The following is a 25,806-nucleotide window of genomic DNA, read 5'->3' as shown; positions in this document are numbered from 1 at the left end:
GATGCTGGACGAGCCAGCGACACATCCCACAAATGAATCAAACAAGCACACGACAGCAAATGGAATATCTACTCAGCAAGCCAATTCTATTTAATTAACATCAATTTATTATCATAGGGCATTTTAAAGATAATACAATCTCCCAAAGTGCGATATTGGAACACTATAAAACAAAATATGACATGGAGCTACATCAGGAAATATTGAGACAAATGAACAGGAATTTCAGTTTTAAGGAGTGTCAAAGGGTGATTTATAAAATGAGAGCATGAGTTGTCTGGCACAGTATCCCAGCGTAGGTAGGGGGTTAGCTAACAGGAAGTGGGGAGAAGAGATAAATGCAACACTTTCAATTGGGCAATTGTAACTAGTGGAGTGCCAGAAGGATCAGTGCTGAGGAATCAAGTACTTACAATCTATATTAATGACTTGGACAAAGGGCTCAAAGATATGGGAGCTAATTGGAAGATAAGTAAGCAACAGCGGAAAACGTAAAAGAGATTTTGAGTAGGAGAAGGCTGTCATCGGTGTGCATGTGAAGGCTGTGCTTTGAGATGATGTCGATGAGGGTTTGCATGTAGCTAAGAAATTGGAAGAAGCCATCATTGGAGACAGCAGAGGTAATGGTGATGGAACAGGAAAACATTGCACCTGGCTCCAATTAGATAGAGGCGAATGGAACCAGATAAGAACAGTCGCCCCCAGCTGGAGGACACTGGGAGAGGCGTTGGAGGAGGATGGTGAGGTCAATTGTGTGAAAGATTGGAGGCAGCTCGAGAAAGACAACAAGGAAAAGTTTACAGTTCAGACACATAAAATGTCAGCTGTGATTTTGAAGAAATGCTTCGGTCCTGTGTTATGGGGTAGATATTAGATTGAAGTACAGAACAGAGAATGGAATATTTACTCAGTCAATAGAATTTATTGAATCAGAGTCGATGCAAACGTGAATTGATTCTGACTAAAGTGTAGCAAAATTTCCTGATCAAAGCTAGATATTTTCCCAGCAAAATGCAGTAAGTGTTGGAAAGGTATATAATACAAAAGTATTATTTCAATATCAAAATGCAGTAAGTGGAGGATAGGCACATAATACAAAAATTGTATTTATATAGCAAAATGCAGAAAGTGGAAGACGAAATGAAATGAAAATCGCTTATTGGCACGAGTAGGCTTCAATGAAGTTACTGTGAAAAGCCCCTAGTCGCCACATTCAGGAACCTGTTCGGGGAGGCTGGTACAGGAATTGAACCGTGCTGCTGGCCTGCCTTGGTCTGCTTTAAAAGCCAGCGATTTAGCCCAGTGTGCTAAACCAGCCCCAGAAGATGGGTAGATACCAGAAAATGAGTATTTCTACAGATAAAAGCAGAGAAAGGTAAATGGAGTATAGATACATGGTATCGATACATAATGAAAATGTATTATTTGGATTTTAAAATGCAACAAATGGATACAAGCGGTGTGTATCAATTTAATCCCAGACACATGGGAGGGGGATCTCCAGGCAGCATTGATGGGAATATTCACAATCAACTTTATTCTGAATTTGTACGGCCTGATTTTAAATCTACAAAGGTTAATTGGTGTTGAATGAGCTAACCCTCACTCATAGTGTCACAATATAATTAGTTATGTGTTAATTGTCATTTACAACCTTGCAGATACGTTGAGGGCTCTGGGTCTGTACACGTTGGAGTTTAAAAGGATGAGAGGGGATTTATTGAAATGTACAGGATATTGAGAGGGCTAGAAACAGTGGACGGGGAGAGGGTGTTTCCACTAGTAGGAAAAACTAGAAGCACAGCCTCAAACTGAAGGGTCAATCTTTTAAAACCGAGATGAGGAGCTATTTTCTCAGGCAGAGAGTTGCAAATCTGTGGAACTCTTTGCCGCAGAGGGCTGTGGCGGTCAATCACTGAGTGTCTTTAAGACTGCTTTGTAATTAATGAGGGAATAAGAGGTGATGGGGAGAAAGCAGGAGAATGGGGATGAGAAACATAGTTGCCATTATTGAATGGCAGAGCAGATGCAATGGGCCGAATAGCCTAATAGCCTAATTCTGCTCCTGTGTCTAATGGTCTTATACATTTGGAAGTTCTTCGCTCCTTCTTCTACGAGCACTCTGCTAAGAGGACAGGACTGTAAGATGCTCACCAATTGTGCTGCAGAGGCAGAACTTTGAGATTTACACTTGATGAAGCTCTGGTCACAGGGACATGGGAATGTTTACAGAACCGCAGAATGTTTACAGTGCAGAAGAAGGCCATTCAGCCCATCGGGTCTGCACTGGCTCCCTGAAAGTGCATTCTACTTAATCTCACTTCCGTGCAATATCTCTGTAACTTTGCACTCTCTTTCTTTTCACATAGCAATCCAATTTCCCTTTCCATAGCGCGGGGGATCCATTTCCATCACCCTCTCAGAAAGATTATTCCAGGCGCCGACTACTCTTTGGGTGAAGAGATTTTTGCTGCCATTACTGCTCCTTTTGGCCATGATGTTGAGTAGAGAAGACGAGAAGATAATCGCCAGCGTCCCTACAATTTTCATTCTTACTCCCATCAATATCACTCAATACATCTCACCTGTTTCCAATGCCTTGTCAACTGTCATTATCAACAGTATTTTGAACACTTCCTCTTCAACAATTTCTAACCTTTCCAGAGACAGAGTCGCCCATTTGACACTATGTCCTGGGTAGCATCTACCTCCTTGGTAAAGAGAGGTGCAAGGTATTTATTTATTCGTTTAAGACCAAAGGTTCCATGAGAAAATTGCCTGTTAGATCACTAACCGGCTCGACTCCTCCATTTTAACTCCTTTTACTATATATATCCCTGCAGGAAACTTTGGGATTCCCTTTTTTGTTGGTTGCTGTAGTCTTTTCTTATAATCCCACTTCGCTGCTCTAATGAGCTTTACGTACTTTCAAATGTACTTTAACCTGTCACCTGTCGTACGCACACTTTTACTTCCTCACCTAAATCTTTATCTCTTCTTTCATCCAGGAAGCTCTTGATTTGATGGTCCTCCCTTTATCTTTTCAGGGAATATACCTTAACCATGTCAGGAACATTTTTGATAGAGTCCGTTGTTCAACTAAAGCTTTACAGACAACGTTTCATCTCAATCTATCCAGCCCAGCTTCATACTTGTCCCATTGAAGTCAGCTCTCCCCCGGTTAATTATTGCCAATCTGGACTGCCTGTTGTATATGTCTATCATTGTACTAAACCTTATGATAGAATGATCACGGTCTCCTAAATGTTCCTGGATAAACACTTGATCAAATTGTTACACCTCATTTCCAAGAACCAGGTCCAACAGGACATCCCTTCCTGTTGTAGTGGACACAAACTGCTGCGGAAAATGTTCCTGAACACAGTTTCGGAAACCTTGCCCCTCTCCACCCTTTGTGGTAACCCTATCCGAGCTCATATTTCGATAATTAAATTCCCCCTGTTATAACTACTCTATAACATATACATCGCCCTGTAACTTCATTTCAGAATTGTTCTTCTCCAACCTTCTCACTCGTTGGTGGTAATTGCACCACTTTTGGTCCTTATCTCTAATAAAATTGATGCTGGCCTTGAACCCTCTGCGGCATCCATTTTCTCCACGACTACAATGCTCTCCTTACCCAATACCGCCCCTTCCCATTCGTATCTCTTCAAAACAACTTGTACTCAGGAATATTTAACAACATCTAATGCTTATCCATGGCAACATTCCTGGACACATGGTGAGGTCTTGATGACAAAAATGAATACCCAGTTCCCTCCATCCTGTTTCTCGGTTGAAGCTTCACAATATGGGCAGCACGGTAGCACAGTGGGTAGCACTGTTGCTTCACACATCCAGGGTCCCAGGTTCGATTCCCGGCTTGGTGGTGGCTGCACGTTCAGCCCGTGTCTGCTGGGGTTTCCTCCGGGTGCTCCGGTTTCCTCCCACAAGTCCCGAAAGACGTGCTGTTAGGTAATTTGAACATTCTGAATTCCCCGTCCGTGTACCCAAACAGGCGACGGAATTTGGCGACTCGGGGCTTTTCACAGTAACTTCATTACAGTGTTAATGTAAGTCTACTTGTGACAACAAAGATTATTATTATATCCGCTAAACATTGCTGTGTTACCGGTCTTGACAGTCTCCCTGTGTCATCTCTTCCAAGCCTTTCCACCCTGACTATGAAATAGTTCTGTCCAATCAATCAATACATTACATCTATTGAGCTTCTTCCAGGAGAATGAACAATCGTGTATTTATGCGGCGCCTGCCACATTGTCAGGAAATTCCAAACACCCCAGGCAAAGTGTTGCGCTCGGAAAAATGTCCGGTATCCTTAAGTAACGGAATACAGCAGCGAATGTATTCGCAGCAAAGTCTCACAAACGGGAGAAATTATGGTTGTGAAAGCGGTGGGGGTGCAATACCCACGGCAGGGGCAGCATTTTACAAAGACCATTAATATGGGAGGCCAGGAAGGGAAGTTGGAAAGTCAACAATTTCCTGGAACTGGAGTCAAGGAAACAAAAGGTGTCTTTTGTTGACAGTGAGCCCCGACACGGCTTGAGGAAGAGAAGGGAAAAATGGGAAAATAGTCCAGGCTCACAGACTGTAACAGACAGAATACTTTCCTAATCCTTCAATTCGAACCGAGCACAAAAATGACTCAAACAACTTGTTTTGCACTTGCTGAGAAATAAAAACTTTATTGTTGCATTTGAAAGAACATTTCAGAATGTTAAATTTACAGTGCTCTGAGTTCATCTTGTGAACCCTGGAATTTACAATTTACAAATTATTTCAAATTCACAAATGAATATAGAGCTCATGTGTCCTCCTTGAAGACAAGATAGCCAGATGTCTTCACGCTTCAGCGCACCGGCTGCACATGCAGTCACTATGGGAATCCACAGAGTGGCGCACGTCCGGAGACTTCCTACTGAATACTGTATAGTCATTCACAGTGAAATCTGTTAACAGAAAAACGTTAGCGTTAGAGGAGAATCAGTGTAAAACACTAATATATTTAAAATGTGACCATTTCTCCGATGTCTGTAAATATTATTTTAATCAGTGTCAATGCGGATCTCAAGCAAAATGAATCAGGTATTACAGAAAATAGGAGCAGGAGGAGGCCATGTGACCCTTCGAGCCGGCTCAGCCATTCATTATGATCTTGGTGATCATCCAACTCAGTAACCCGTTTCTGCTTTCCCCCCATACCCTGTGATATCTTTAGTCCTCAAGAACAACACCTATCACCTTAAAAACATACAATGATTTGGACCCAGCTGTAACCAAGGGGAACATTCGGCAGGCAGCTGTCGGGAGGGAAGCCAAACCAATGGAATAAATATTAAACGTTTGGGCATGTGGAATTTAAATGCAAAAGTACAATGCACCGAATAGTAAAATATTGCTTCAATGTGTGTTCAGGTAATATCAAATCATGAGTTATGTGATAATCACAGCTTTGATTCTTTATCACCGACATGATCTCAAGGTTTGTGGGGATATGTGATCTTTGCAGATAACAACAATCACTGAAACAAGAGAAATTCACTCTTTGCAATCATAAATGGTATTCCCTGACTGCTTAATGTACTTGACACCAAATCGAGGGGTGGTCAATATAAGAAGATGGAACTGGGCAGCACAGGAGGTTGGTGAAGTGTAAAGTGAACATGTATTTAATAGAAACTAACCAACATAGAGTGGGAGAGGAATATAGGATTACAATAACAGATTCAAATGAGAAAAGATGGGAAGAAGCTCGAGCGCAACATAAACAGGCTGGACTAGTCAGGGGAATAACCCCTTTCTGATCTGTTTATCCTGTGCAATCCTCTGTAAAGGTTGCATTTTGTTGATGTGTAAAGTATATACATTAGTGCTGCACACTTACTGGATGACACACAGTGGAAATTGACAATCTGAGAGCGTGTTTCAATGGGTGCACATCCTTCCAGGCACCGTTGCACTGGTTCAACTGAGTAACATCTGGATTCCAGTCCTTCGAATTCAATGACTTTTCCTAATGGCACAAATTCTCGTCTCACTTTGCAGTCTGAAATTTAACAAAATACAGTTTATCACAGTGGGACAAATGCAGATGGGATGATGGTTTCGGGACAGAACATGATTGAAAATGAGTGGCGATTCTCTTACCATCTGCGCAGGTTTGCCCTGGATATGTCCATGATTCAAAAAGATCCTCAACATCTCTGGCTTCCTCTTGATTTGGTTTCATCATTTTTTTCTCAGCGTTATTTTGTCCACAAATACCACATGTCTTACTTATCATCTGATCAAGTTCAATCTACACGCAGAGGGGGAGGAATCAGTTTACCAGCTACATTCAGAGTTAATGTTTAAAGTTATAATTTGTTCAATAGCCTGAGGTACCTCCACTCGGTTTCCATCAAAGAACAGTCGCTCAATACCGATTGATCTTACTTCTAAAATAATTCCGGCATCTTTCTGCTGAACATTGATACCTAAAAACAGGACAGATATCCATTTTTCCAATCAGCGACTTCAATCTTCTGACAATATTAAGATAATGGGGAAAGCCAAGAAATTTCAAGCTACAAAATGATTGTAAACTGGATACTTTTATTTTAGAATGTGACTGAACTGTACATTGAGTGAAGAATTGGAGAAGAACTCATAGACTGAAGAGGTGTGTCAGCAGATGATGACTGTATATTATGCTACTTTCTTTGTAAATCAAATCCATAGCGATCGGTTGTGCTATTAATTTTGGAACTGAGTTTAATACAGGGAAACATGTTCACAGGCATCTTCCATATTAACATACTTCTATTTTTTATACTAAGTCTACATTACCTCTTGAACTCCAGAAGGAAGAGTATGAGTACTGAAGCCTCCTGCTCCATTCAACATGTTCATGCCTGATCATTGGCCTTAACTGCACTTTCTCTCCCACTTCCATATCCTCAGAGTCCCAAAAATATGTCTAGCACAGCCTTAAATATAATCAACGGTGGAGCATGCAAATTATTCTGGGGTAACGAATTCTAAAATTCACAACCCTTTGAATGAAGAAATTTCTCCTCACCTCTCTGCTCAATAATACACCCCATATCCTGAAACTTTGCCCTGATGTTCTCGACTCACCAACCAGCGGAAACAACCTCTCAGTGTGTAAATAACTTATCGAGAATCTTTGTCAATTAATGTTTTTATGGCCTATCATATTAAATAGTGCAATTCATGATGACAGTGAACAGTGCAAACATATAGTGTGATATTTCCGAAATTTAAATTCAAGGCAAATAAGTACATGGAACATACAGTGCAGAAGGAGGCCATTCGGTCCAACGAGTCTGCACCGACCCACTTAAGCCCTCACTTCCACCTTATACCCGTAACCCATTAAACCCTCCTAACCTTTTTGGTCACTAAGGGCAATTTATCATGGCCAATCCACCTAACCTGCACGTCTTTGGGAGGAAACCGGAGCACCCGGAGGAAACCCATGCAGGCACGGGGGAACATGCAGACTCCGCACAGACAGTGACCCAGCAGGGAATTGAACCTGGGACCCTGGCGCTGTGAAGCCACAGTGCTAATCACTTGTGCTACCATGCTGCCCCTATGTAGGAGCAGAAGATTTACTCACCAGAGACCTCTGGAATCTGTTGGCTCGGATCTCGTTCTACACCATTAACCAACAGCTTTGTTCCACTTTGTGTAGGAATTGCTTCAATGATCCTGTTTCAAAGCAGACACACAGACTCTGTTAAAGTAGCTATAAACGTTCTGTGGCATTGAACAATGTAAAGTGTGCGGTGCAAAATATGCAATCAGATAATTAACCTCACTTTTTCCCACGTTATCCCTTCATTGTCGCCAACCTGCTGATTACTCTCCTGAAGGAATCCCCTGATTAATGTCCTGCCCTCTAAAGATGCAGTGTGACCTCAGTTACTCACCATTGTGAAATCGCTCTCTCCCCTTTGCCAGAAAAATGATGCTGGTAGTAAAGAAAGAAAGTAACAAATATCTTGCATCTTCACCATTCTCGGGTACTCCAAAATTGTTTCATTAGCAATGAAATTCCTTGAAATATCGTCCTTGTTGCAATGGAATTCCGTGGGATATCTACAGTGCAGAAGGAGGCTATTCCGCCTATTGAGTCTGCACCGACCTCTGAACGAATACGCTATCCAGGCCAACTCCCCCCCTCCCCCACCCCATCCCTATAACCCCACCGAACCTTTGGATACAAAGGGGCATATTAGCATGGCCAATCCACCTCACCTGCTCATGTGGGAGCTGTGGGAGGAAATCAGATGATTGGTCGGTAAACAGGGGTATTTTTCACGTTCAGATCATGGTTAACCTAATGAATTTTAACTAATCTTTCCAGCCCTTCCAGCTTTAATAACACATTTGGATTCTCATGAGCAGTGTGGTGTCCTTATAGCCTCTTGGCATCACTAATATTGAGCCTGCAGTAGTCTGGTCACCTGTGCCCATTGATACATTTTTCAATGGATCCCAGTCTGCAGGCATGCAAATATCAGATGTATTAAATGATCAGAAAAGCTGCCATTCACCAGTCTGATAAAGTTACTCCCTCTTCAATGAAATAATCACGTTCTCCAGAAATATACATGAAAGCTATTGGAGATCAAAGATAATGTAACTTACGTATTGTTGGATGCCAGCACTAATTTTATTTCCTTTTTGCTCTGATCAATTTCAGCACGCCTCATCATCAATATGAACCTTGTGGATGGTGAACAATCTTGGGTCAGGACATAATAGCACCTATTCGCGAGCGTATGTTTCAATTTGGTTTCATCGAAGGACTGAATAATATCCTTTTCTACAGTACACTGACCTACAGAACAATCAAATAATATTTACAAATAATGACTTTATAGCCAACATACAGGTCAAACATTTTTACTTCCAGGATACATAGGCCTAGCAATGATAATTGATGAGATTCAAACTAACATGGTCAGCCATTCTTCCTTTGGACATTATTCTGAGGGATTGGTTAACCTTTTTAAAATAAGCAAATTAAGATTTGTTAAAATCGGAGGCAGAGCAAGACCAGAATAATGTCATCACTACGCCAATAATACTCGCTCGACTGCTGTTTGATATTTGGAATTACACAACAATCACGTGATTGGTTCCAACATCCTGCGGATCAATGGGCATTCTATGGACTGGAAGGAGGCATTTCCAACATTGCTGATGGGCCCACTGAGCATCTCATGTTGGTGAACAAATATAAAACATCAGGCAGGACTTCAATACTTCTCTGCGTGAGATTCGACTTAAAATAATGGCAAGTTTTCACTACAACTCATCGCAGCTAAATCTGGAGAGGAGATACTTGAAATTTTAATTACGTTGGTTGGTTGCCAGAACCATGTCTGGAATGTCAGCTATGGTGCTGAATCCTTTCTGCTGCACCCGTACACTTATTGCTTGCATGGGCAATGATGCAGGGAGCTGCAAACCCTGATAATAGGCTGTCATCTGCAAGAGAAAATCAAAGATTCATGATTCTGCAGGCACACAAATGTGACATTGAGTGAAAAAAATCACAGTGACACAATCGTAAAGAAATACCTTGGGCAGTTTGATGATTGTATCGATTGTACGTGGGGATGTTAGAGCCACCAGTGCTGTAATCTGACGAGATGGATTACGTCTGTAGGTTTGAGACAATCCTAACGCATAACCCAAACCTGGTATATAGTCTCCAACCCTGATTGGACAACAATTGTTTTGGATCTTAGTATTGTGGATAAGGGACAGTGAAGAATAGACTGAGACAATGATGTTTGCAGAATACTCACATTTTTGCATTATATTTCAGACTCTCAGGAATCCTGGACCATTGCATTTTGACCTTCACTGCTGGGTGTGTTGCAAGCTGACCATTCGACACTCTGACGGAAACTTTGTATTTCTCACAGTTTTCACCCCATCTCACTTGTGTCTAGAGAATGTCAAAAGAAATGACAGTGAGACAAAGCGATACTTTACCTGTCGGCATTTCAGAATGTCTACAGCAAGCAGGCATGTGATTGGAGAGTTGGCCGTTACCAAGACTTTGTGTGAGCTGGGCATTGCTGCATCGGCACAGATTCTCCAATTGCTCTTCTCATCCAGTTCCACCAGGCGCAAGTGTACCCTCGGCAGGCGAGTTTCCATCTTCACGTAACCAGTCACCTGGTAGCCTCGCTGTGTGCCGTCGGTCCTTCGAGATCGAAGAAGGACAACCAGGGAAGGTGGGCCCACTCTGCTAATCAAATAGCGCTGCAGTTTGAAACACAAATGCAGATTATATAAAATAAACACCTAGGCTGAAAAATCCCCAAACATTGAAAACCTCTGGGACCATTCCTACAGCGACTACTCGACAGACCTGCTCAGATGATCGAAGGATGGATGAACCGTGGCTGGCGCGACTTGCCCTTGAGCCAGAACGACGTCCTATCCTGGTAATACGGCTGGAGCCAGAGCGATGTGTTGAAGCAGAGAGAATTCGTGCTGACTGCTTTCGGACTGTGTACTAAGCAACATCAAAGTGCAAATTGATGACAATCAATACGCAGGGAGCAAATTATTGCACTTCCCTTTGACTATGTGAGTTACTTGATGTTTATTATTTCAATTTATTGATGAAAATGTAAACGTTTCAATGTCAGTATGATTAATGTTCTATAGAGGTATTAAGCAGCACATTCTTAGAAAACAAATAATTAAATGTGATGCAGGCAATATGGCTTACACACGTTACATAATGTCCATGTCACAGAAGAAGAATTGCTAACTGTGCGAGCAGAGTGTTATCTTACCCGGCTGTCTTGCAATGGCCTGAACGCGAGTTCCAGGAGTTGGTGGCTTATTGACTGTGAAAAGAGATTGAAATACCGAATCAGATGATTTACGAATAGTTGGCCCATCATTTTAGGTGACCTAGTTTAAATCCAGCCCTGGCAGGGAGACTGGAAATAAGAACCTTACAAATAGATATAAATACGTTAGGAGAGTGGGCCAAAATGTGGCAGATGGAGTTTAATGTGGACAAGTGTGAGGTTGTGCATCTTGGTCCACAAAATGGAACGGCAACTTATTATTTCAATGGGGGGAGAGTTCGGGGTGCTCCGGGATCTGGATGTCCTTGTGCATCAGTCACAGGAAATGAGCATGCAGGTGTAGCAGATAATAAGGACGGCAAATGGAATGTTGGCATTTGAAGAAAAGGGATTATATAAGGCTGCACCTGGAGTATTGTGCAGAGTTTTGGTCCCCTTATTTGAGGAAAGATGTAGTGGCATTGGAGGCAGTTCAGAGGAGGTTCACTATATTGATTCCAATGATGAGGAGTTTGCCGTATGAGGAGAGATTGAACAGTTTAGGCCTGTACTATCTGGAGTTTAGGAGAATGAGGGGAGACCTAATTGAGGTATACAAGATGCTAAACGGTATGAATAAAGTAGGCGTGGAGCTGATGCCTCCTCTTGTGGGACATTCTAAAACAAGAGATAATAATCTTGGAATAAGAGGTAGCAAATTTAAAACAGATTTTAGGAAAAACTACTTCTCCCAAAGGGTTGTGAATCTGTGGAATTCGCTACTCAAGAGTGTGCTGGATGTTGGACAGTGAGTAAATTTCAAGAGTTAGACGATTATTTAATTGGTAATGGGTTGAAGGGTTATGCCTACTCCTGCTCTTAGGTAATGTGTTGTAGGGAGGCGATGCTCTGGCTGATTTTGCAATCCAACTCTTGGTCTGTAACATTGTAGGTCGCAGATGAGGAACATATCAGCCATGATAGAATGGCGGAGCAGACCCGATCGGCCGAGTGGCCTAATTCTGCTCCGATATCTTATCAACATAGGAACATCTGTCTGTCTGGGCTGGAAAATTCTTTTGAGAAATAAATTGCTTTCCTGGCAATCCTATTCATAGAGAGTAACTTTGGAAGTTGGGGAAATATCAGAACGGGGTATGGGTTTGAAGTTGGTGCCTTGCTAAAGCAGAAGGGAGACCTTAACTCAAATGGAAAGTGTTTTTCCCCCAGCCGCAGCATAAGAAGATCAAATTATTGGCAGCACTGATAACAGCAGTTACCTCTCTCCGACTGCTCAATATCCTGCCACTGCGCAAAGTCCCACTGGTCCGTCTGGTTATCTGTTGTTGTGACCTCCTGATGCTCCTCAAGCTGCTGCTGCTGCTGCTGCTGCTGCTGCTCCTCCTCCTCATGCTGCCTCTCCTCCTGCTGACTGTTCTTCCACTTGGAAGGACTATTTTAGAATCTCGCCGCCGCTGACTATATTCTGATGAACTGCTTGTACGGGAACTGCTTCGAGAGGTGAGTCTTCCTGACTGTTGCATGGAACTGCTGGAGCTCGAACTGGACAAAGTCCTGTTGCGCATTCTAGGCTGTGAACAAAACAGCATTTTAAGGTTTTGATATAAAAATGGCTCACTGTGGAGGTTAAAGCAGATAAAGGAGTGTCATGCGAGAATACCTTTAAGACATGGATGTTTAAGCAATGTACCTTTAAAAAACAGTGATGTCATAGAGTGGGTGGAGCTCAGCTCAGTTCAGCCATTTTGCAGTTTAGTTTGGTTTTGCAGTTAGTTTGAAAAGTGTCTGGCTGGTTTTGCTGAGAGCAGTTTAAAAGTGCCTGGCTGTTTTGCCGTGAGCAGTTTAAAAGTAGAAAGCCAGTTTGAGACAGCAGCTTGAGAAGTTCTGGTTTGCTGTGACCTGCTTAGAAGGGGGAAAGCCAGGTTTGAGAAAGCGGCGTGGGTGTGTCTGTGGGTTTCCAGAGAGCTGCATTAAGAAAGCAAGGTGCTGGAGCTGAAGTCACCCAAGCTAATATATCTCTGCCATTCTACAGAAAATATATATATCCTTTAACCTGATGTGGTACTGTTTAAAGGTGTTAAGTCTCTTATAAGTTTGAAGGAACATTTTAAGGAAGTATTTACTGTTGCAATATTTTCTGAGTTATCTTTGAAGTAAGGGGTGTTAAGAGATCCAATGTTTATTTACGATGTTAAGTTGAGTTCATGGAATAAACAGTGTTTTGTGTTTAAAAACCCACGTGTCCATAATTGTAATTCCACACTTAGGGGAAAAGCCGTGTGCTCGGAAAAGCAACAAATACATTAAAGGGAGAGGTTGGTTGAACTCCATGATACATTTTGGGGTTCTGAAAATGCCTCGCCCATAACAGGGGGTTGAGGGAAGAGTGGGCCATTTCTACCTAGCCTGCCATACTAGCGATCATGATGACAATTATTTAGTGTAATTCTTTCTTCTATCCGGAACTGGTACACAGACAATTACCCTTTCCAATGTCGCAAAATACTTTGTTTCTCTGCTACTGAACTATTGGAGAATTTCATGAACGCAAAATACTGAAAATCCCAAATTAAAGCAGAAAATTGTGTAAACGCTCAACAGGCCAGGGAGCATCAGCAGAGAGAGAAACAGAGATTATTTCATTCTATCTCTGAAGAAATGATATGGACTTGAACCATTAACTGTTTGCTCAGATTTTGAGAGTGATTGGGAATGTCTTTGCTTCAGATTTCCTAACTAACGGTATCTTAGCGTTCCAGGATTCTGTGATCGGTGCAATGTGATATTTCACTACATATATTAATGAGAAGGTACCAGGGAGCTTTGTCTCATCAATCGCAGTCTTTCGGCACTGCTGCGGATTCTGTCTGGTCCTAACTCTTTGTCTGCAAGTCGCATCAGTTTGGAAGATGCTCTGGATCCTGCTTGTATTTCCAGCACAATCTTTTCAATTTCTGGGTCCGAGGTCACTAGAAATAAACGGTTTCTCATTAATTGAGCAGCACTTGCAACAAGAGATGTTAAATAAATAAATAATAATATTTTTATTATCACATGTAGGCTTACATTAACACTGCACTGAAGTTGCTGTGAAAAGCCCCTAGTCGCCACATTCCGGCGCCTGTTCGGGCGAACGGAGGGAGAATTCAGAATTCTCAGCCGGTACGGGAATTCGACCCGCGCTGCTGGCCTTGTTCTGCATTATAAACCATCTCTCTAGCCCACTGATGGTTATTCACTCAGGAGCAATCTCCACCGAGTCCTCAAGACAGCAATATCGCTTAACATTCAGCATGTCTGACCTTTCTTCATCATGGACAGGTACTGAGTGTCTCAATAAAGTACTGAAAATCAGCACCGCACCTGGTTAGGACCATTTACCCATTAATAGTGATTTGCAGAGGGCCAGAAGGTGTGTTTTAAGGGCAGAAGGTTTCAATTTATACTGTATACTGACTGATCACCTGGCTCTTTTTAAACAACGGCTATCACACCTCTAACCCATTCAATGTTAATCTGGTTACTGTTGACAATCCTGCTGGTTAGAGGTCAAGTTAACAACCTGACCTGTGACGGCACAGTCCTGTAAGTGACAGTAGGTGAAATTGACAAGCTTTGCCAGGGTTGTTCTTGGGAGGCCTTCTCTCTTTGAGCATCAATTTAGGAGAAAGAACAAGGACCATTGACCACAAAAGGACAATTACAATCCCAGTTGAATTCCTGTTGGATCTCTGTGCAGCTGTAAGTGGGCACGATATTGCTGTGTCCTCTCTCTTACCAAATCGACAGAGACTCAACATGATAATGAGTAGACCAGTTAATTGGACCCATCCAATAGCCGCACCTCAACAAGCAAGGGGTTGATGACAAGGCGGTTTCTTCCAGTTGTATTCCCGGAATTCAATGCTGGTATTATTTTATGCATAATTCAGTTTTGATTCAGTTATGTTGTCAGGCTTCATTAGCTATCCATAGAATCACGAGAGTGCAGAAAGTGGCCATTCGGCTCAATGAGTCTGCAGCGACCCTCTGCAAGAGCACACTGCCTGAGTCCATACCAACTGCCCTGTCACCGTAACCCCACCTAAACATTGGGCACTGAGGGGCGATTTGACATGGCCAATCCACCGAGCCTGTTGGGGAAGTGCTTTCTCATGTTTGTACCTGGTGCAATCGAGACGTTCAAAGTATGTTCTCCCATCAGCCGGTACAATGGACTATGTTTGAAGGAAAGAGCGTTCTCCATCCTGACGTCCACACAAGCTTTGACGCCGAATTTTGTTGCCTCTGCACAGGAGCGATAGGATGAGCGATTGGGAACGCGTGGCCTCTGTTCGTCCTCGGAGCATGGCACTTGGTCAGACAGTGTTTCTGGAGACAGGTGTGTCTGTAGAGTCAGGAGGAAATGGGACATGTTGGTGAGACAGGAGCAGCAAGATGTCATTGGAACTGCCACACGCCGGGAGTGATGAACGCAGAATGAGCTAGTGTCAGGTGATCAGAAAAAGAGAATTAACATCGAATACAAATGAAGCGAATGAGCAGCTCCGAGGCAATCCTGAATGGATGGCCTGTTTGATGAGGTTACTGGCAGCAATTGGGACTTACGGCAATTCTCGCGCTGGCTGCACGGGATGACCGGGATGAAGACCTGAAGCGTTGTCTGGAAATTCGACTTTCCGGAGTGGAAGGTAAAATTGGGGTTATTTTTTCCGCAGACAGATTTTCCACATTTCTTGAAACCGCATACACCTGGGAACTGCACATTGAATATTGTGTTAGGAAATATCAGGAAATCAAATCTCAAATTATTATCAGGTCATCAAACAAGAGAACATAGAACAGTACAGCACAGCACAGGCTCTTCGGCCCAAGATGTTGTGCCGACCATTTATCCTAATCTAAGATCAACCTAACCTACACCCCTTCAATTTACTGCTGTCCATGTGCCTGTTAATTCCCAGAGATTTCCCTATTCCCTTTCTTGAACAGGGGAACCAGATTTGCCTCCCTCCAATCATCCGGTACTACTCCAGTGGAGAGTGAGGACGCAAAGATCATTGCCAACGACGCAGCAATCTTCTCCCTCACTTCCCGTAGAAACCTTGGGTATATCCTGTCTGGCCCAGGGGACTTATCTATCCTGATGCTTTTCAAAATTTCCAGCACATCCTCCTTCTTAATATCAACCTGTTCGAGTCTATTAACCTGGTTCACGCTGTTCAAGTAGTCTACTTACATCATGGATAAAATCCTGTTCTCCTTATCGGCTGGGGAAGTGTCAATCCTGAAATTTCCCTCTTTTAAGTTTATCTTTGCAGTTATGCCCACGGGGATAATTGAACGGACATTTGCTCGGAGTTCCACGCCTGACTGGATCTGAGGCATATTTATTCCCATGAAGACTCTGGTGTGTATGGACACGCTGCAACATTACAGAAAGCATTAGCAATACACCGACCCGGGAAGAATATGAAACAGAATAAATCACTGCAGTCAATAATCATTCATGTCAAGATATATTCCAGTGACACTATTTATGGTTCTGTAAACAAAAGAGCTTGACGTGTCTACCTTGGGTTGAGGCGAGCATTCAGCTGAATCCTGGAAGTGAGCAGCCGAGGAAGTTTACCAATGGGAGAGTCGGAGCGAAGGTCAACTGTTTGGAGAATGAGAAAGAAAATCCTGACTTTGTTGAATCCACAGTGTGTGATGTATTTCATAGATGGCCTATCTCTGTGCTACATTACTCTATGGTTCTATTCTCTACCAAGGTTCTAACATTACTCCACATGCCACTGAGCTTGGCTGACACTGAACTCTTATCAGCTGTAATCTGTGTCAATTTGTGACAAGGCTGAAGCATGAAGAGGAAACACCATTTCACATTGTCAGAGGTGGGGAAGGACCTGTACACATTCCACCATCTTGGCCAGTTACTCCCCAAACTGAAGGCAAACTTCAGTCTTGAGTTTAATTATCCGTTCAGACTCTCACCTCTGATATTGGACACTGCTACAGCGGATGAAATGATGCTCAGTTCCATTGGCAGACCAACCACTGTCGGTACAACCTGTCGCATCTCAGCTGCCACCAGCGCCTTGGATGGATGGAAGGTAACTCCCTCATTAAGCTTTTTCATGTAGCTGTCTATTGGGCTCGACATTCTCTGGAAAAGCAAATATACAAATCACTGACCACTCTGGCGTCAGTTCATCAATATATTATTTTACTGATTGGTTCAGTACCTGTCTAATTGCATCAAGGTCTTCCTTTCTCAGTTGAGCGAAAGCTAACTCTTGTCCAAAAATTTTCAAGTATGCTGAAGCCAAAGGTGTCTCTTCTGGCAATTCCTTCCAATTGATAAACTGGAGAAGAGGAAGTATCAGGAATCAATACACAATTCTCACTGAACCACATGAGAGCAGAGAATCTACTTGTTTATGAGCTGCCATGTTGAACTGCTCTCACCTTGCTTAGGATGCGTCGAATAGATTTACTCTCAGTTTTCCTGAGATCTGGTGCTCGTTCTTTCATCAGGATCTCCTGGAGACCTTCTGCTCGTAAGCCAACCTTTATCGATGAGAAAGAAACAGTGTGAGAAAGAACTGTCTGCACAATGAACTGGAGTGATAGCTTCACAAGCGTGTGGGGTTCCTTGGTTCAGTCCAGTGGAACATTACCTCTATCAGATCCGATGAGCCTCCCAGGGCATGACCTCTGACCTTGGCCAGCAGTGCTGTGGGAATGATACTGCCGGAATTCTTAAACAGCAGGAGTTTAGCAGAAGCTCCCGCCATCATCCGGTCTACATCACAAGGATAGAACAATTAGACAAGGATGTCTGTATATTCTCTCAAAACAGTAATTGTATCAGCATAGCTGTACAATCTAAACACCTTATTGTCTATTTTAAAGGGAAAAATTCAAAGGTAATACACCTATTCCAGTTAAATAATTAAATGTTATTTCTGTCATTGTTAGAAGGTGTTAAAGCCATTGCTAACACCCCCTCCCCTGGCCTGGGGGCACCATACTTACACATAAATGTGTCCACACGGTAAACTTTGCTGAAGCGATGACCAAGTTGCTCAAGTTTGGGACTTAAGATGTTGAGTGCGAGATTGCAGGCAGCAGCCCTGTGAGAAGCAAGACATTTATCAAACACTGGCAGTTAATACTGACTGACCCGAGAATGAGCTGGAATCGCAGAGAGGCAAGTCCGTCTACTTACAGCGAATTGATGGATGGAAGAGAACTTCTAGACAGAGCCCTGATGTGCGAATGGGTGAAGCTGGCCACCTGCAGGCTGGTCTCGGTTAGCAGTGAGTTCGCCACCATGGAGACTAAAGTCAGGGGTGGCTTGGTCGCGAACAGTACTGCACAGGCCACCATTCGCTCCTCGGGATGATTCTTTCGGTTGAGGAATGTCTGTACAGCAATACGTTGTACCTTGTGACAGAAGATTAGAAAGAATAGTTTAACAGTGGGAAAGCGGAATGGAGCGGCATGTCCACATTGACTCTTACCAACTTTTACAGATGCACCATAGAAAGCATCCTATCTGGCTGCATCACAGCCCGGTATGGCAACTACTCGGCCCAAGACCGCAAGAAACTTCAGAGCATCGTGAACACAGCCAGTCACACGAACCTGCCTCCCATCCATTGACTCGATCTACACCTCCCGCTGCCGGGGAAAGCGGGCAGCATAATCAAAGACCCCACCCACCCGGCTTACTCACTCTTCCAACTTCTTCCACCGGGCAGGAGGTACAAAAGTCTGAGAACACGCACGAACAGACTCAAAAACAACTTCTTCCGCACTATTACCAGACTCCTAAATGACCCCCTTATGGACTGACCTGATTAAGACGGCACTCCTGTTTGCTTCACCCGATGCCGGTGTCTATGTGTTTACATTGTGCACCTTGTGTTGCCCTATTACCTATTTTCTTTTTCTTTTATTTTCATGTACTGAATGAACTGTTTGAGCTGCTCGCAGAAAAATACTTTTCACTGTAGCTCGGTACATGTGAAAATAAACAAATCCAGTCCCAGGTGGAAATAGACTTTGGCTCGAGTATCAAGCTGCTGAATTGGATTCCATTCAATCTGGGGCGAGCATAGAATCCTGACAGTGCAGACTGTCACATTCAGTCTGCACCGACCCTCTGAAAGAGCATCCGAACTCGGCTCACTCCCCCCGTCCTATCCCAGTAACCCTGTAATCTCACCTAAGCAGCAAATCCATGGACATTAAGGGACAATTTAGTGTGGCCAATCCACATATCCTGAACATTTGTGGACTGGGATGCCACCCATTATTGTGTCGCCCTCCCTGTGTCGAATTGTCGAATTTTGAATGAATGATTTAACATGTTAACTGTGGTCAGTTTCAGAAATAACCTGAAACCGAAATCAATTTGACATCAAATGAGAAGGAAAACAAACAGCAGGTTCTCGTACAGTCCGTGGGTCTTTCCTGGCGATGTTGCGCAGCGCCATGATAGCATCAACCCGGACTTTCAGTGGCAGATTGGCAGCCGCCGTGCCGAATCCAGGCAATAGTTTGACGATATTCTTGATGCTGGCCGGCTGTCCCGCATTGCCGATCGCTTTGAGGCCCAAAACGATGTCCTCATCATTGGGACGGTTGCCGGCGTCGCTGAGTAAGCTGTGGATGGGCTGGAAGACAAGGCTCAGTTAGGACATGCGCAGAAGTCACAAACACAGGCACACGGGGCAGACAGAGGGATGAGGAGCAACTTACTTTCAGTATCTCTTCGGGACAAACTGGCTTCTCTGCATAGTTTCTGAAGATCATGGAACCATATGCAAGAATTGTAAGTTTGCGAGTAAGTTGACAACGTTTCACTTGGTCAAGCTCCATGATTTCCTGCACAGAGAAAGCAAATGAGAAGTTTTATATTCACTGAGCAAAGGTCACCCTGGTGAAAGTGGAAACGTGCTTGGGAAATAGATTCCATCAGTGTTTCTAGTAAAGGACACGTAATCCAGAGAATTTACTTCAAATTCCCACGGATTGCACGATATGAAATTAATTTAACAATTGTGTATTCTGAAAGTGACCATGACATTGTCAGATTTTTGTGAAATCTTCAGTGTGTTTCTTTTGGAGAAGGAATCCTGCTTTTCACAACCCCTTTGACCCATTGGCCATTCCAGCCACACGCCATTTTGGTTGTGTGTGAAAGGCTCCATCAATTGGTGACCTCAAAACATCAAAATTGATGCCTAGCTGAGAGGTCTGTTCCCAGACAGAAAATAGGAGAGGAGTAGGCCTTTTGGCCCTTCGAGCCTGCTCCACCATTCATTATGAACATCGTAGATCATCCAACTCAATAGCCTAATGCCGCATTTGCCCAGATCCTTTGAGCTCCTACAGCCCAGGTGCTATATCTAACTGCTTCCTGAAAGCATACCTGGTGTGGCCTCAACAAGGCCTTCTATAGTTGCAGCAAGGCATTCCTGCTCATGTACTAAAATCCTCTCGCTATGAAGGCCTTCTTTACCACTTGTTGCACCTGCACGCTTAACTTCAGTGACTGGTGTACGAGGGCACCCAGGTATTATTGAGCATTCTCCTCTCCTAATTTAAGGCCATTCAGATAATAATCTGCCTTCCTGTTTTTGCTGCCAAACTGGATTACCTTGCATTTTTTCAATTTATACAACATCTGTCATTCATTCACCCACTCACTCAACTTGTCCAAATCACATTGAAGGATCTCTGCATCCTCCTCACAGCTCACCCTCCCACCCAGCTTTGTGTCTTCTGCAAATTTGGAGATATAATTCTATCCCTCAACTAAATCATTAATATGTTGGTTATTAATAGGATTGATGGAACAATTAGGGGGTCCTGAAGAAAAGCGTTTACTCCCAGAGGGTCCTGGGCATCTGGAATTCACTGCTCCAGTTGGTGATTGAAAGACACAGCTCATTGAAAAGGTCCCTGGATCTGCACCTTGAATGATGGAATCTGCGAGGCTACTGACCAGGGAAATTGAATTAAAATGAGTGGTCAGTTTCTTTTTTCTCTTTTTGGACCACGCCAACCTCGATGGGCTGAATGGCCTCTTTGTGCACCGTAACGTTTCGTTGGTTCTCTGGTTTCCTAGTATGGGCGGTAAAGGCTTTTCTAGCCAGAGATCTCCACAATCCAGGAATGGAATTCATTTTACTCTGAAACAAAGGGTAGATTCAGTGAAAACTCACCCTGGCTGTAGTTAGAACATCTCGGTCGGTTTTGACTTGGTGCAATGCTAGAATTAAAGCCTGAAGAATTTCCGAGCGGAGTGTTTCACTTTCTTGAATTCTGCTCTTGATGAATTTCAAACTTTCTATCGTCCCGATGGCAGGAATAGCCTCAAGGAGCCAGCGCCTAGAATGAGGAGACAAAGTCAGTTTCCAGTCATTCCCATTCCAGGCGCCACATTAATATCACAATCCTGGTATTCCTAACACTGCGGCACCTTCACCATTTAGATTGCACCAGGTCAAGATGAAACTCACCACCGCTCTTCCAAAGTAACTAGGATGAGTAATCAAATGCTGAACTTGTGACACATCACATTCCCCAAGAATGAATGAATAGGACTGCACCAAACACCAAGCCCGATAATAGATTGGTCTACATCTTCATTGGCGGGAAATTGTGCGGGAGCTCATTAATCCATCACCAATGTAATGTGGAAGATCCAACATTGACTAACTCCATCTGAGGAGGCGGAATTGTCATTGAACTGGCAAAACATTCCCAAATCCCACACCAGCTCTCTCATCCTCTTTGTCTGGTTTGAGAGTTGCCTCATGGAACATTATTCCGCATAGAGAAAAACATTCTGACCATCATGGATTATACAACTTGGGAGCAGAAACTCCCTGGTGTCAGAGCCATTAGTCAACTGACCCATTGCCCAGCTTAACGAGCCATATCCAACTGCAGAACCAAGTAAATATCGTGATGATGGCGGAAGGAAGAGAATCTCGAGGGGCTGGTTTAGCACAGGGCTAAATAGCTGGCTTTTAAAGCAGGCCAGCAGCGCGGATTCAATTCCCGTACCAGCCCCCCCGAACAGGCGCCAGAATGTGGTGACTAGGGTCTTTTCACAGTAACTTCATTGAAGCCTACTTGTGACAATAAGCGATTTTAATTTTTTCATTTCATTTTATTCAATGACCGCTCACAGGCAGGCCAACCATCAGGAGAAAACTTCCCATCAGTAAACGGGAGCAAAGCAGGTCTATTTAGCGAAAACTTTCAACTTCAAATGTAATCTTTATGCTCTTTTGTGAAGGTACCTTGGTTCAGGTTGAGTCTTAGCCCAGCTCCAAATTTCAGAAAAGGCTCTGTGTGGAGCTACACGGAGCAGCTGCACAAGCTGCATGAGTCTAGCTGGTGCATCGGCATGGACATCCTGCGCATTGTGCTGAGCCATGTGATTCAAGGTATCTTTTATCTATGCAGGAAAAGGAAGAAACTCCATGAAATTACGGAAAAGAATTGCCTTTGTGAATGCAACTTCAACAATACTCCAGAAACCCAATACCATCCAAAACAGAGCAGCCACTTTGACAACTCATTGAGCAGTTTTGACCTTCTCATCCCCTCCAGGGTCTCACAGTGGCAGCAGTGTGTAGTATCTACAGGATACATTGCAGCAACACACTGAGACTCCTTCGATAGCACCTTGCAAATCCGCAATCTCTACAACCCAGAACAATGATAGCAGGCACATGGCAACATCCCCTTGAAGCCAGACGACATCATGACTTGAAACCATTTCACCATTCCTTCACTTTTTCTGGGTCCTTCTCAAGAGCAGTTAGAGGCTGGCAATAAATTCTGGCTTTACCGGAGTCCACACATTCCATGAATGGTTTGAAAAAAAAAGTAAAAATATATTCACCTGGGTGATCACATTTTGGTCCTTCAGCAGTCTGAATGGCTGCTGGAGAACATTTCTCTCACTGCGGTATTGCAAACTTCGTCGATTTTGCATGTCTGGTATTTGTTCCATCTGCGCTGTTGTGATCTTCTCCAAGATAAGACTTTGTCTGTAATGGAAAATGTTCATCAGAGGTAACCCAGGACCAATATGAGAATGAAAGAAAGTCAAACAGTTAAGAAATAGAATGGAAGAAGTAATGAGAATGATTCGAAAAAAGATAATTATTGGCACAACATCCAAATCTTTACCTTGCCTCCAATCGAATAGTTCCATCAAGTTCATGGAAAGGTGTAAACTGATGCACTTCTCGAACTCTAGCTTCCTGAATAATTGCACCAAGTGCGGTGGGTTTCAGGACAATGGTGGAAGCAGCTGATGCACGAATATTCCTGCCTCTCTAATGATAGGAAAACATCACCATGGTTACCAATCTGTGTAGTTCTATTGATAGTTACAGAAAACAATATCCAGTGTCCAACAACCCAACCCACCTTGGAAATGAATGCATTTTATTTAGGCTGGGGCAATTAATCTGAATCTACAATGATCCGAATGTTATTGTCAACTAACTTGGAATAATTTGAGATGGAATTGATGATGAGAAGTATACCTGCTGACAGGAAGGGCAGAGTTGAGTGTAGACTATACCAGTTTGCTTCAGAACCCTCTCCTGGCAGTTGGTCAAGTCTTTGGCTTTTGTTATGATCAGCCGTTCCTTTCTCTTGTCCTCTTGAACTATATACCTTGCATGGCAGATTCCTTCAATTCCAGCCTAAACAATTACATTTGAGTTATTGAGTGAGACACAGGAAGCAAAAGTCAATGAAGTATTCACTCTGTAAACAAGAAAAGCAAAAGTACCTCTTGTAAATCGTAGAAATTTTGGGATTTCTTGATAGTGATTTGCAAAATGTTCAGGATTCCTCTGTGGATGTTCAAGACATCTTCAGGTACATTTTCAGAGGTAAAGATATTTCCCACTCGGCCATCTGTGTACTCAAATTTCACAGGTTTGGTCAGGAGTGGAGTCCACCTTTCCGTCAACTTGCGGAGTGAGGAAAACGGGTCTTTGGGCCAAATTCCATTAAGCTCTTGGAGTTGAGGATTTTCAAGCTGAGATTAAAATATAACAGGCAATGAAAGCAGTGTGCATGCCATTACATTGCTCACCCCCCACGGTCTTGTTTAATGGGACAATTAGATTTTTCTTTCTTTTTATTTTGACATCAGATGCCAATAATTGTCTCCAGTTCTACAGTTAAACCAGCATTCTCCAATCCTTCAAGTCTGAATCTTATGCATTTTGCCTGATCTCCTGCATTGCTGCATTGGCAGGACATGGAGGACAGATCCAGTCTGGTGCCAAGCTAGGTTTAGCAATTGCTCAAAAATGATTTCCTTGGGCCCACTGTCAATGCATTGTCAATGTATTGACAACTTTCAACCTGAATAGTAATCCAGCCAAAATGTGGATATGACGATGTCTGGTATCTATCAATCCCAGCAGAGACCACAGCTTTTAAACACATATGCACAATAATTAGAGCGTCACAATGGGTCATTTGGGCAAACTAGTTCTGTGCTGCTGTTGATTCTCCACTCTAACTTCTATCATCTAACCTTATTGGTATATACCCTGTGCCTTTCTCCCTCATGCACTTGATTAGAGATACTCCACTCAGGTAGTGAATCACTATATTCTTCATTTGGACCTATGTGTTCCTGTTTCAATTGATTTCTTGAAGAGAAGAATTTCCAGAGGAACATACTGTTGTCGCTTTCACTTCCTGAGGGAGAGGAACAGGTTTGCTTTGTTCCTCTGCATGGCTGGGATCTGGAAAGCGAGGGTGTAACCACTTGTGGCAGTGGCACGTGTCCCTATCGCCCCACTTCCACTTTTCATCCTTATCTTCAAGGATATCACAGTGTTACAGTTACAAACTCACTGTTGATAGTATTGAGTGCAGAACCACTGTTTAAGAAGTTCAGGTCTAACCTGAAGATGGCAACTTACTCTTCCGTTTTATGGAAAACTCACTCTCATGGCTTATGAAACCAACGCAATCCCTTGAGTTGAATACTTTCTTGTTTGAACGAATATTGCAGAAAAGTTCATAAATGTGCTTACTTGTAGAAGGTACTGATTTGATCCTAGACCTCTGACTCTCACTCTGCTGGTTATTCTGATACCAGCTCTGTTCAAGCCTTTCTCCGGCAGCCCAGTCAGAATCACACCATCGTACTTGTAAATATGTAACTGATTTTGAGAAAAGATGGGATCTGTGCAAATTGGAATAATAAAGGGTTATCAAATTGCAGAATACAAAATTAAAGTTTCACAGTGTTTGAAGAAGAAGAAATATACATACTGTATCTTTTGACATGGTCACTCCCTGGAAACGAAGAAGAAATAAAAGTGAGCACAAAATGTTCAAAGACTTGATTTAAAAAATATGGGGAAAATCTTCAATGTCTTGACTTACCCGCACAGGCGAGAGCCAACAAGAAGATAAGAGCCTTCATGTTGAATCTGAATTCAGTTTGCATTGGACTCCAAATATATAGCCGTCGCTGTGTGTCAGGTGACCACTTGAAATCCTCACTTTGCTGACCAATCCACTTTTTATTTGTGTCAAAGTCCATGATTATTTGTCTGAAACATGTTCCAAAGGCAAAATGCCTCTTTTCTATTGCTATGAAAACTATATCCTTTCATTCTCGTTACAAATGTAACAGCCGCAAACAGATTTTGTTAATTAATCATGAGATATTATTGTTAAAAATTACTATAAATGCATCAAAATTCACTTGATGATGTGGCTTGGCATGGTTTTAATCTCTTTGCCCAGGTTGTGATGACCTGGGAAGATCAAGATGAACTTGCCCTTAGTGGTGCAATGACTATGTGACACATGTTTTGGTCGATCAGTCAAATATTTGCTGACTTTT

General features: G+C 43.0%; 1 protein-coding gene across 1 annotated transcript; it reads right to left on the bottom strand.

Moving 5' to 3' along the window:
* Window positions 1-4,681: 4,681 nt before the first annotated feature.
* LOC140426037 (vitellogenin-like) lies at window positions 4,682-25,516 on the bottom strand. Its single transcript, XM_072510337.1, has 35 exons — window positions 25,341-25,516; window positions 25,227-25,250; window positions 24,986-25,137; window positions 23,719-23,970; window positions 23,468-23,629; window positions 23,106-23,254; window positions 22,816-22,963; window positions 22,208-22,365; window positions 21,122-21,287; window positions 19,653-19,778; window positions 19,349-19,567; window positions 18,115-18,332; window positions 17,922-18,019; window positions 17,564-17,688; window positions 17,352-17,453; window positions 17,129-17,248; window positions 16,878-17,049; window positions 16,455-16,539; window positions 16,120-16,305; window positions 15,489-15,639; window positions 15,045-15,267; window positions 13,695-13,849; window positions 12,140-12,451; window positions 10,860-10,913; window positions 10,427-10,573; window positions 10,105-10,317; window positions 9,855-9,997; window positions 9,625-9,763; window positions 9,402-9,531; window positions 8,686-8,878; window positions 7,652-7,743; window positions 6,412-6,503; window positions 6,175-6,325; window positions 5,912-6,073; window positions 4,682-4,976 (listed from the first exon to the last, which is right to left on the bottom strand). Exons 1-35 carry the CDS (start codon window positions 25,498-25,500, stop codon window positions 4,870-4,872), a joined length of 5,286 nt encoding a protein of 1,761 aa, XP_072366438.1. The 5' UTR covers window positions 25,501-25,516; the 3' UTR covers window positions 4,682-4,869.
* Between the last annotated feature and the right edge of the window lie 290 nt (window positions 25,517-25,806).

The sequence above is a fragment of the Scyliorhinus torazame genome, chromosome 7, assembly GCF_047496885.1.
Source record: "Scyliorhinus torazame isolate Kashiwa2021f chromosome 7, sScyTor2.1, whole genome shotgun sequence".
Classification (NCBI taxonomy): Eukaryota; Metazoa; Chordata; class Chondrichthyes; order Carcharhiniformes; family Scyliorhinidae; genus Scyliorhinus; species Scyliorhinus torazame.
Note: the sequence above shows the minus strand (reverse complement) of the source record. Positions and strands in the feature narration are given on the sequence as shown.